Source organism: Macaca mulatta, chromosome 6, assembly GCF_049350105.2.
Source record: "Macaca mulatta isolate MMU2019108-1 chromosome 6, T2T-MMU8v2.0, whole genome shotgun sequence".
Classification (NCBI taxonomy): Eukaryota; Metazoa; Chordata; class Mammalia; order Primates; family Cercopithecidae; genus Macaca; species Macaca mulatta.
Window position 1 is genome coordinate 1397657 of NC_133411.1, and position 12475 is coordinate 1410131.

At 52.6% G+C, this 12475-nt stretch overlaps 1 protein-coding gene and 1 long non-coding RNA gene across 4 annotated transcripts in view; both read left to right on the forward strand.

The window, feature by feature from the left end:
- Positions 1 to 12475, forward strand: part of PDCD6 (programmed cell death 6) — a 39395-nt gene that overhangs the window by 23272 nt on the left and 3648 nt on the right. The window contains exons 3-5 of one of the 3 annotated variants that reach the window (XM_078004542.1): positions 5491 to 5535; positions 7835 to 7993; positions 12149 to 12258. In XM_078004542.1, coding sequence (XP_077860668.1) covers positions 5491 to 5535; positions 7835 to 7993; positions 12149 to 12258 — 314 coding nt within the window. Of the gene's footprint in view, positions 1 to 5490; positions 5536 to 7834; positions 7994 to 8980; positions 10477 to 12148; positions 12259 to 12475 lie in introns of those variants that run through there. The other 2 variants (XM_078004543.1, XM_078004544.1) reach the window with 2 other exon arrangements.
- Positions 221 to 1986, forward strand: LOC144341369 (uncharacterized). The gene is made up of 3 exons (XR_013418235.1): positions 221 to 489; positions 697 to 808; positions 1773 to 1986. It is a non-coding gene; the product is annotated as an uncharacterized LOC144341369 (long non-coding RNA).

Sequence of the window (12475 nt, forward strand, 5' to 3'; positions counted from 1 at the left end):
GGCCTGCTGAGGCTGCTCTCCATGTTTCCAAAATGCAGGGGTTTGTTCCAGATCCTACTGCTCAGCACACAGAAAGCCAGTCACTGAGACGATGGTTACTGCCAGTGAAGAAGGCGTGCATCAGGAGCTGCAGGCTAGGAGATGGGAGGTCAGCCTCAAATGCATTTTCCTGACTGACTGTATAGCAGGGAAGAAATGTGACTATGTGTAAGGAAAACAGGAATTAGGGGGAGAGAGGAAGAGGAGTTGGTCAGGAGGAGGCAGGTGGCTGATCAATCATGATGGGTGAAGGGTTTGGTGTCTCACTGACCAGATGCCGTGATCTGCTGAGTCTCTGTTCCTTCACACTACCTGGGAGGCCTCATTGTCAGTTTCCTGAGAAAGGAACTCAAATAAGACACATGTCACATTCTCAAGTTTCAAGACCACAAGGATCCATTTCTATGTTATTCAGAGAAACCATGAACATCAGTTCTCTGTGACAATCAGGTCAGCTCAACACCAGACCCGATCTGCCATAATGCCTGCTGCTCAGCCCTCAGATAAAGTCCAGAATCCAGCGTCCTCTCTCCAACCCCAGCCTGCTCCCACACCCAAACCTCCCCGCTACGCCCTGGGCCTCATTGCTGTCCCGCCGCAGAGGGGTCAGGGAGCTGCACACACCCCACGTGCACCTGGGCATGTGGCATATTTCAGATGCACCTGGTGTCACTGTTCGCACAAACCCGAGTGGGAAGAGATCCAAATGGTCGTTCACAGCAGATGGATGAGGACGTCCCAGCAAGTCCCTCAGGGGAGTCAGCGCAAGGTGAGGGACCTCCAGAGACATGAATGGGTCTCAGACAGTGTGTGAGTGGACGAAGCAGCAAAAACACACCCTGCTAGTTCAGTCAGTTCTGTTGAGCTCAGAATAGTCCACATCATGTTGATGTTTCTAACCTGGGGCTCACATTCTTCATTCAGAATATGGCAAGGACTTTAGAAGTCATCTAAAGTATCAATAATTTGAAGTCCTTTAATACAAAAAGTATAGAATATTACCTTTGTCACATAGCAACAGGGAAATGAAAAAAGAAAATTGACTTATGTTCTTTAATGGCTAGGAAAATATTCTTAAAAAGGTATCTCAAGCACAGGTGAATCTAAGAAATGACCAATTTCATTCTTTACATAGATAAATATAAGGTTAGATCCCTGTAAATAAATGAAGCCATTAAGGGTAGAGTCCCACAGATCACAGAACTGACCCAGCATCCAGCTCTGCTCACGATTTCAGGGAGTAATTTCCAGGCACAGGTCGAGCTGGAGAAGCTGGGGACCCTCGTGGCCCCACTGTCCTTCCTGCCTCACAGGGTCTCTGAGGGGTGCCTGGAACATTTGGGCTTTGAAGATCATTTCACTGAAACGCGACATTTTCCAGGTGCCATGGGCCTGAGCCCAGAAACTTCACCTGCGACAGTGGCTCTCCAGGAGTGAGCACCAGGCACTGTCAGGGGTTCTCTCCCAGCACATTTACAAGGACTTGATGGGTTCTTCCTTCAGGAGCAATCCCAGTGGGCAGAAGGAGGGGACGGGAGGCCTGGCAAATGCTCCTCCCCAGCTCCGTTCCGAGCTCCATGGGGCTCTGGCAGGCCTGACGTCTTGTGCAGATGAGGGATTAGGGTTCCTCCCCTGCCTCGCTGCTCTCAGGCCCTCATGGCACCCTCCCCATCCCCGTGCAGCCGGCGGACCCTGCTCCCACCCAGCTGTTCTCAGGACTCTCATCCTTCCAGGACGACGCCCTACCTGGAGCACCCGTTCCTGTGGCGCCCCCAGTCCTGCACTGCAGCATTCACCCTGTCACCTCCATGGCGAGACCGTCACCTCCATGGCGAGACCATCCTGGAACCGTGATCAGCCCATCGGTGTCATCCACTGTCCTCCTAGCCCATTTTCTGTGCTTGTTTCTCGTTCCCAAAACATCCTGAAATTACAAGAAGTTAACTTTTTTCGTCTCTGTGCTTCTGAAGTGGGTTTGGCTTAATATAACATTGATGTATTTTTAAGGGGCATTTTTAAAGCTGTACTTTAAGAAATATTTCTTACATTCTTTTGAAGTTTTTTTTTTTCTTTAAGACAGAGTCTCACTCTGTCTCCCAGGCTGGAGTGCAATGGCGTGATCTTGGCTCCCTGCAACCTCCACCTCCCAGGTTCAAGTGATTCTCCTGCCTCAGCCTCCTGAGTAGCTGGGAATTACAGGTGCGCACCACCATGCCCAGTTAATTTCTGTATTTTTAGTAGAGACGGGGTTTCACCATGTTGGTCAGGCTAGTCTCGAACTCCTGACCTCATGATTCATCTGCCTTGGCCTCCCAAAGTGCTGGGATTACAGGTGTGAGCCACCACGCCTGGCCGGTTTTTTTTTTTTTTAATCAAATACAGTTGAGGCTCTCTTGGAGATCCCACATTAAAAAGAACTGAGACAAATCAGATCTCAGAGGCAGGACAGTGCCCTGTGAAGCACATGTCCAGTCCCATCACTGTCCTTCCCTCACGTGGGCCCAGGGATGTGGGTGATGGTATTTGTTGCCCCGGTGATGGAGCAGATTTGATCTGCCTGTGTGGGAAGGGGTTAACTCAACAGGCCTGGATTGCTCAGACCCTGCACGTTCCCAGGAAGGGCCCTTGACTGGCTCCTGGGAACTGAGCTCTTGCAGTGTTCTGACTGATGAGAGAGACTTGAGCCATGTTGCACTACTTTGCCTGGGTAGTTGACCAACAAGGTGATGGATGGCAAACACCTGCTTTCCCTGTGGGTGGCTGGAACTTCCCTGACTGACCCCCAGGTTCAGGAGAGCCTCCCTGGTCCGCACCACGGCACTAGCTGTCCCAGCTCCTTGCTGGAGGAATCCAGTGCACCCTGTGTGACTCCGCTGGGAGGGGCTCTGGAAGCGCCTGGCTTCCCCAGCAGCCCTTTCCCTTTCAAGTTGGAGGGTGGCCTCAGGGACCCCCATGCAGTCTTTCATGCTTGCTTTCACCAGAAACTCACCTTGGCAGGGCTTCAGGGGAAGGGTTGGGATTTGGTGACAAGTGACTCCATGGCCTGGGGCCAAGCACAGCATCTACTTAGGTTTTCAGGCGGATGCCCAGGTATGTCTAGCACCTAATGTAACCGAGGCATGAAATGTCTGTGCGCCACGATGCTTCAGCTTGTTACGGGCAGTTAGGCCTTGTGGTGGTTCTCTCTTGGTTTCTCTCTTGGTTTCTGTGGAGAAGCCAGACCCTGCTGTGGTTGGCAAGGAAGGTGAGTGGAGATAGCAGGAGTGTCCATCCCTCAGGAGCCCTTTCTAGTGGAGCGGCTGCCTCTCTCTGATCCTTGATTCATCCCAGGGCAACCTCTGCTCTCCTGGGCAGTTCTTAGAATACTCCAGAAGACCCCAGTACAGCTGTCCGGTTCCTCCTGGACCCCAGCTCTCAGGAATGCACCATCTCTGCACTCTCCATGCGCGCCCATCCAGACGGCACCTGAGCTTCCCCATGCCTGCGCTGCAGGGTTAACATCTTGCTTGTGTTTTAACCTGTGTTGCTTTGGTTTAAAACTTGTTTGGTCATGTTATTTGCTGAGATGGCCCAGAGAAGCTTCTACTTATGATCAGGACACCTCACAGTGCAGCCTTCACTTGAGGACTTAGGTCTCATCCAGGTCCACACAGTCCAGGGCCACGGATGCAGAAGACAGAGGAGAAGAACCTCATGGCACGAAGACAGAGGATTGATTGCCCAGGAGGCTTCCAGGGGCTTTGGCTCCTGGGGCTTCTTGTCAGCGCTGGGTCAGAGCAGGTCACCCTTGTGTGCAGACACTAGGTTCCTGTACACAGCAGTGAAGAATGGGGGAAGACCAGATGGATTTGGGTGAGGAAGGGATGCTCCTTGGTGTTTAGAGTTTTCCTCTTTCTTTGCCTTGTGGGTTCTCTGTAGCTTATCTTTGTTTTTTGTAATACTAGTTTCCAGTAATTCTGACCTTTCCGAATACCTTTATATACATATGCCTGCCTACTCTCCCTCCAGCTACCTGTAAAGCCTGCAGAAACGTATTCCTGCAGATTATCACTCTATTCAGCCTAACAGATGCTCGTGGAGTGTTGCTGTGTGTGTGCCACGGGTTCAGGGTTCAGGTGCACCTGCCTTTGTGGGAAGAGCACAGCTTCCCTGCATAACTGCTGGGGGGTGGGATCTTCCCAAGGGGAAGTTGGGAGGTGCTCAGGCAGAGTAAACGGATTTAACTTCTGGGCTGGGAGAACATGGTACCCCCGTGGAAGGCTCCCTGAGGAAGGAAAGGAAGGAGCTGGAGGGAGGGTATGAGCGTCTTAGGAGGGGACGCACTTCAGGTGAGAGCAGGCATGGCACTAGGAGGAGCCCCATGAGCCCAGAGTGATGACTCGTAGAGGCCTAAGGGACCGTGCCAGCACCAGAGTGATGACTCGTAGAGCCCTAAGGGACCGTGCCAGCACCAGAGTGATGACTCGTAGAGGCCTAAGGGACCGTGCCAGCAGACCCCACCGCCCGTGCTCCACCGGGAGCCTGACATTGTTCTCTGAGATCGGGGGCTGTCCCTGTGTGCTGCCCAGGACTGTGGCAATTTTGTGTATAGAAAAAACAACCGTGTGTCTAATACAGATGGGGCATGAGGAGAGCCGCTGGTCTTTCCTGACATTGACAATATGTTTAGTTCATTCTCAGTGAGTATGGAAGTTATTGAAGGCACAGATCACTCTGAAAATAGGCTCTTGTGTGTGAAGGTCATCAGTGAATCTTCACCCTCATAGTTGGTAAATGGCTGTGAGCGCTCAAGGGTATCAGATTCTACAGCGAATCCGAGGATAGCACAGTCTTCCTATTCAGTTTCAGGGAAAATCATATAAAGCCCAGACCGTAATTTGTCAGGAATGTTTGCAGTGTGGTGATGGATGTCTTCACCGTGCTTTGGGATGATTGCTGAGGGAGAACGGAAGGAGGGGTCTGGTACTTGCACCTTTCGGTAGAATTAGTGTGAATGCCACAGCGACCGAGCTGTGCTCAGGTGTCTGCTGGCAGTGGTGGCCTTGACGATGGTTTTTCTGAAATGGGAATTTGTGAAGTTCTCTAACAAAAGTGCAAACTTCTTAACTTGGCTGGTGGCTGCATCCTTGAAAAATTCCGTGTGTAAAATGATACAGAACCATGTCTCAGTTATCTGTTAAGTAAGAGTGCGCGTCCAGCCACGATGACTGTGGACGGCCATGGAGGTCTGGCAGGCCACGGAGGACTCCCATACTCAGCAGGGTGTGACCCCACCAGACAGTGCTTTGGCTCCTCCCAGGAGTCACGGCAGCTGACACGTCACCTGGAGTGTCTAGAAAACCACTACCCTAGAGCCCCTACTGCCTTTCCCGGGGCCTCCAGCTATAGACAAGGAACTCAGTGTCCCACAAAGATTTTCCTTTTACTTTAACTTCTGTTGTTTGTTTTCAGGCACGTGGACTCCCTTTAATCCAGTGACTGTCAGGTCGATCATATGTAAGTATCGGCAGACGGACACGCCTGGGCTTCTTTGTATCCGACCCGCTTGGGTACCCACTTGTGTTTCCTTTGTCTGTGGGTCCGTATCACTTTCCTCCCTTCTGGAATTCCACTTAGATGAGCGTAGGCCCTTTCATCCCTCTCCCCCCGTCTCTGTACCTTTTCATGTCTCTCCGTGTCTGTTTGCTTTATTCTTTATTCTGATTATTGTTAATGTACTGTTTGTTTAACCTGTCCTTTCAGTTTCTAATTCTAAAGATGACATATATTTAAAATTTCTAAATTATTAGTTACTTTCACATCTGGGTGTTTCTGATAGACACTGCTTATTTATTTTTGTGATTCCATTCTTTATTCGAATATTTCATATGATAGTCTTCAGTTTTAAGAACATGTTTTTATTGAAAAGTGCTAGGTATTTGTGACGTGGAGCTACTTGACAGTGTGTTTGAAGTCCTTGGGAGGGTGGTCTATAGCTGATTGTTTTTCCTGCTCAAGCCCACACAGAGTAACCAACTTCCTTGATGTTTCTGTAATTTTTGTTTGTTTTGTGGGTCCATGTGTAGCCTTAATGTGAGGGTCTGCATCATTTCTTTGGGTCCAGGGTCTCCCCAGCTGTACAGGTAGCCGGGTTTTTGCTTGTTTCTTTTAAGAGACAGGGTCTCCCTGTGTTGCCCAGGCCTGGTCTGGAATTCCTGGGCTCAAGCAATCGTCCTGCCTCAGTCTCCCAAAGAGTGGGGATTACAGGTGTGCACCCCCATGCCCAGACTGTAGCTGGGGTAGGAGCTGCAGCTCCAGGGGCAGGCAGGTGTTCAGGAGAGTCATTCTGTGTCTCCATCCCCTGTAGCCGGGTGGGAGGTGCAGCTCCAGGGGCAGGCAGGTGTTCAGGGGAGTCGTGTTTCCATCCCCGCCCCACTTGATTTCTGGAAGGTTTCCTTTGCTGGGAGGTGCGGCCCCCTTCACTCCTCTTTAATATGGAATCCCAAGTTCAGTTCTGCCTCACAGGGACCACAGCAATGTGTCTCCAGGTTTCCCAGAGCAGCCTGGGGCTCATTCCTTCCTCTCCCATCCATGCATGCGTTTTAGTCTTGTGAGGATTCCCTGAGTTCCTTGCGAAGCCCGTGTGTGGTGAGGTGTCTGAGTCCTAGTGCTGGTGTAGCTGGGGGGCTTTTCCAGACAGTTGTGCCCGCTGGTCATGCAAATGTCGCCACAGCACACTGATGGAAGGAGAGAAAACCTGGAAGCATAGCAGTGGCAGGGCTCAGCCTTTAGTGCTAGAAAAGGTGTTGATAATGGGGAGCTACCTCCCCCCCAGAGAGGAAGGGCCTGGGAGCCACTCCTCTGCGGAACCCTCACCCTGGTGTGCAGCTCACCCAGCACCCTTCCCTGCTGGTGTCTGGTGCACAGTGGGTCCTGCACGCACCAGCATCGTCCACACACACCGTGCACGTCGTGGAACAGTCCTGTGAAAAACAGCCCCTGGTTGCACACGGGGTTGTGGACTGTTGGGAGGAAGCATCGATGCTGTTTCTCACATGATTTTTCATCCTGTGGATTTTCATTCAGTTGTGACGTATTTCCAATGAAACTAGGAGTAGTCGTATTGCAGTCCTATATTAACCCCTGTTCTTGAAAAGAGACCACGTGATTTATCGTTTTCTCTGCAGCAGTAATTCAGATTGAATTTTTCTATGGGTTTTAACCATATTGTGACTACGTGTAAAGGTAGTTGCAGATTCTTTTGTATTTGGACCTGGAGTTAGACTGAAAGCAAATAGGATGTAGGTGAGGGTCTGTTTCTAATTAAAGCAGGTTTTCCTGACAGGGCTGTTCCGAGCCTCCACCAGTGCTCTGGGTCCTGGAGAGTCAGAGGGTCAGCTCTGGGAATTAGATTCGTGTTCTAGGCCGAGACCCAGGAGCCAGAGGAGATGGGGCCACTCACCCTCCGTGCGCCTCGGAAGCTGAGTGTGAAGCTCTGCTCTTCTTTCCGTCATGGCTGCGGCCGGATTTCCTCGCACATCCTATTGCACGGCCTGCCTCACAGCTGCAAGCGCACCTTCTCATGGGACTTAGGGGGCCAGGGCTGGGGGACAATCCCTCACACCCCCACCCAGGGCAAAAGTGACAAGACTTTTAGGGATTTCGCCCCTATTCACAGACAGGCATGCATTGCCCAGCCCCTGTTAGTGATCAGCAGTGGGGCCCCGCCAGGCTCCGAGGGCGGAGGTTTGGTGGGAAGCCTCGAGTGAGTTTGCTGCGACTGATCTTTTGTTGCTTGACTGTTCCTCTGTCTCAGCCATGTTTGACCGTGAGAACAAGGCCGGTGTGAACTTCAGCGAGTTCACGGGTGTGTGGAAGTACATCACGGACTGGCAGAACGTCTTCCGCACGTACGACCGGGACAACTCCGGGATGATCGACAAGAACGAGCTGAAGCAGGCCCTTTCAGGTTTCGGTAACTCACTCATCCTGGCTTGTGTAGCGTGTTTCATTTTGGAACCTAGGAGCCGTTGAAGTTTTTTAAACCTTGTTGAACTTAACTGATTGTCTAACCAGGCTATGTAAAGTTTTTGTTGACATCATGCAGGTTCGTATTTGATATTGCTCATGTCGGAAGGCGATCCTTGACACGGATACGTTTATGCAGTTTTTTATCCAAAATGAGATAAGGGCTATGCAAGCCATTCGTCTTTTGTGAAGTGGAATGATGTTACGAGCAAAACTGAGAATGTGGCTTTTGAAATCATTTAAAAGTAGATCCGTGAAAATACCGTGGGGCAGGGCAGCTTATATTTCATGATAGATCGAAGTCAACCTAAGAAACAGCTGTCAGTCACCAGGTCCAAACCGTGCGCCTCAGAAGGGGCGTCAGGCAGATTGCGTGCCCATTCTCAAGTGTGCTCGGCGTGTGTGTGCTCGGCGTGTGTGCGCACACGTGTGCCGTGCACCTCAGAACAGCATCAGAGAGGCGGAGCACGTGATCATTCTCAAGTGTGTTCCACAGGTGCGTACTGTGTGCATGTGTGTGAACGCGTGTGCACACACGTGTGACAGTGTGCTGTGGGTCTAGGAGTGTTTACAGGGCCCGTCCAGAGTGCGTCCATAGGGCCTGTCCACGGGCTTCCTGTGCTAGTCTCAGGTCTGAGAGGAAGCAGGGGTTCTATTTACAGAGGAACAACGGACATGTTTGGGGCCAGCCTGAGGCTCTTGGTGGCTGCACCGAGATTCTAATCCAGGCGGATTTCATCTGGCCCCTGTATGAAGCCGCTTCCGTGATTTACTTAAAAGGCTCCTTAGAAACAGTGAGGAAAATTCGATTCTGCTTGAGTACCTCTGAGATAACTGGAGTCTCACTTACCTAAGCACGCCGCCTCTCCTCGCGTTTCCTCCCAGCTTGCACTTTATGGCTGCCTTTCTTTCTCTTCTCTTTCTCACCTTACAGGCTTGTCCACAGGGCTGGCTATGCACACTGGTTCTCAAGAAGCAGTTCTGAGCTGACCAGCTGCGAGCCAGGATTTGGGCTGGATGGCTCTGAATTGGCACTTGGAATGCAGCTGACCTTGCTGTGTCCTTGGGTGGGGGAAGTGGAGGGAACCCTGGCCGGCTCCTCTTCCCTGGAGCAAGTACGGAAGGGCTGGGAGGGAAGGATGCCACCCTCCACAGAGAGCGGTCCTGGGGCCGGGGAGGCCCGTGCTGCCGAGTGCGGCCAGGACCACATGGACTTCAGGACCAGCCTGGAGTTATTTTTAGACAAGCGACCTCTGGTGCCACAGACATCTTTTCCCAACCTTGTCAGGCCCCGGAGCTCCCTTTGCCTCGTGCCGGTGACCACCGGTCCTCAGAATGCGCAGTGGAAGTTGCTGTGGACGGTGCTGCCTGCTCTCTGAGGCCCTCTTCGTCCTGGTCTGGCGAAGGACTGCCCAGAAAACTGTGCTGAGCTGTGGTGGGAGGCACGGCCGGTCACACAGCCTTCCTGGTGCTCCGGAGCGGGCAGGCCTCCTCGTGTTGTGCGGTGGCAGAGCCCTTCCTGACTGCCAGGCTTTCCTGGGTGCGGTGTCCCATCGCAGCGTTGTCTCTGGTTACCCTGGCAAGTTTCCTTCTGCGCTTGGTTCTTGATGTCCAGGACCATCTCCCACATCTTCCGTGGAAAGGGGCATTGTCATCCTTTTTGTATTTTGATTATTTCAAAAGATTTCCTATAATAACTCTTAGGAAGTCGGCCCCAGAAGCAAAAATTCTTCTTTGGTCTTGGCCCTTATGAACAAGTGTTCTGCTCTCAGATGAAGCAGGGAGGCTGCACTTGAGCTCAGGGGCCGGCACAGGGAATCACCAGGTGGTGGAGCCTGCGAGATTTCTCCCCGGGTGTCTCTGACGGGGCCACGTGTGGATTTTATAATCCACCCGTTCGTTTTTTAAGCCTTTATTGTTAACCTCAACTGTGTGCCACGCTCAGAGACCGGAAGTGAAAAGGTGAGGAAGGCGTCCGCACGTTCGGGCACCCAGCACCCGGGCCGGGCCGGCCGACTCAGCACGTGCCGTTAGGTTGCCGTAAACAGCCAGCGAGACTCTCCCCTCTGGTGGGCAGTGGGTGTCTGAGAAAGGCAGTTGGGCGGAGAACAGCTCCGCCGCCGTGGCCCTTTGCCACTGTGCCAGGCCCCCCAGAGCTGGGGGAGCCCCAGGGAGCCTCATCCTGTTGAGTGGGGGCAGCTTGTATTTTCCCTGGAGGTGGAATGGATGAGATTTCCAAGGAGGTCACGGCTCTGCTTGCTGGTTCACAACATTTCAGAGAGTCCGAAAGAGGAGAATGACCTTGGAAACGGGTGTGTCGGGGGTGGGCCCAAGGGTGCTGGTCGTCTCACATGGGCTGACTTTCATTAACAGAAACTCAGAAGCAGTTGCGGCTGGGTTTTGGCTTCTCAAATAAACATTCTTCTTTTAGTTCGTTTGTTCTTCCCTCATTTTACTAGTCTGACTCTGCCTTTGTTTTCCCTTCACTGTTACTGATGACCAAGGACGCTGGAAGTTAGTTCCAGAGGCAGCGGGGTTGCTCTTGTTGTCTGTGCAGACTGAAATTCCTGTGCCTCTGTCAGCAGCTCTGCTGTCCTTCCCCAGCCTTGGCGGGAGGCCAGTGATGGCCTCTGTCCCCTGTGCACCCCAGTGATGGCCTCTGTCCCCTGTGCACCCCAGTGATGGCCTCTGTCCCCTGTGCACCCCAGTGATGGCCTCTGTCCCCTGTGCACCCCAGTGATGGCCTCTGTCCCCTGTGCACCCCAGTGATGGCCTCTGTCCCCTGTGCATTCCCAGTGATGGCCTCTGTCCCCTGTGCATTCCCAGTGATGGCCTCTGTCCCCTGTGCACCCCAGTGATGGCCTCTGTCCCCTGTGCATTCCCAGACAGGAGTGTCCCTGTGGCCGTGTCCCAGCAGGCCGGGCTCAGCCGCGGTACAGGTGCAGGGAGTGAGGAGGTGGGAATAGTAGGGACCAGAAGAAGTGGCAGCTGTTCACAACTCTGCCATCTCTTTCTGAATGTAACGGGAGGTCCTGTCTTCTCAGCTTGCAGGGAAGGAGGGTCTGAAGCAACTCCACTGTTGCATGTTTAGGGACCCCTGAACTTAAATGGCAGAACGCCCTGACCACTCTGGAAGGCACTGTGTTCATGTGTGTGTGCTTGACTCTTTATCCGTGAAGGGGCTGTTTGTGCAGGCGATTAACTGTGAGATTCAGACAGTAGGTGCACACATCCCTGCAGAGATTCCAGCAGGGCTGAAAACCAGTAAAAACAGATCGGCACCTGGATCTTGCCTCCTGAGTCAGTAAGGCTGCCACAGTCACGAAGGCAGTGGGATTTCGAGGGAGGGAAGGGAGGGAGGCAGGCGGGGCGTGCTCTCCAAGGTGCCCGAACACACCTGCTGCCTCCACACGTCTTCAGAGCCCTCTCCCTGTGGGAGGCCTTTTTCAGGACAGGCTCGGTGAACTGGAAACGAAATCCTAGCCCTTGGTGGCCCTGCAGTAACTTGGACCTTTCCGAGGTCACCCTGCCACTGTGCCCGTCAGTCCCTCATGGCGGGTGGGGCACATCCCCCAGACACTCCCATTTCTTGACATTGACACTTTGTATAACTGGAAACCTTCTGTGAAATTTTAGTTTTCAAAGCATTGTCTGGTGACAAGCAACCCAGGGCGGCGAATCATTCAGAATTTTCTTATCTAGGTTAATAAACATAATAAAATCAATAAGGACTTTGAAAGTAACTCCACTGGGTTCACGAACTGAGCGTGGCCGCCCTGTGGGGTGGTGGTTGGTGAGTGCTTCCCTGGGGTGAGTAGTTAATTCACGAGAGTGACCGATGGCAACGTCCCACTCGCTCCTCCTTCCAGGGTCCTGGTCTCGGGGGGTCGCTCCATGCACTGCAGACGTGAGCTCATTACACAGCGACGTATTCGGGAAGCGTCTCAGTTCTGAGTGCCTTTGAGTGAATTTGCACTTCCGTTCGCACCCAGCCTTGCGTCGTGTGTGTTAGAGGCTGTGGGCCTTGGGAGGGAGGGGTGGGCGTTGGCACATACCTCCCGTCTCTCCCAGCCCTCTCTGACTCCAACTTTCACTCTTCAAGGCTACCGGCTCTCTGACCAGTTCCATGACATCCTCATTCGAAAGTTCGACAGGCAGGGACGGGGGCAGATCGCCTTCGACGACTTCATCCAGGGCTGCATCGTCCTGCAGGTGACGGAGTGGCTTTGCCTGGGTTTGCTGTGGTGGTGGGAGGGGTTCGCTTGCCAGCGTGATGCACCTGACCTTCAATCCAAGGAGTCAGGCGTATGTAGAATTAGTTTTTGGAGCTTGTAAGACTGAGTCTCATCTTCGGAGAAGTAGCTGGTTAGTGGAAGTGTAGACAAACATGTTTTCCTCCCCTTGGAAATGGCATAGAGCAGCCCATCTG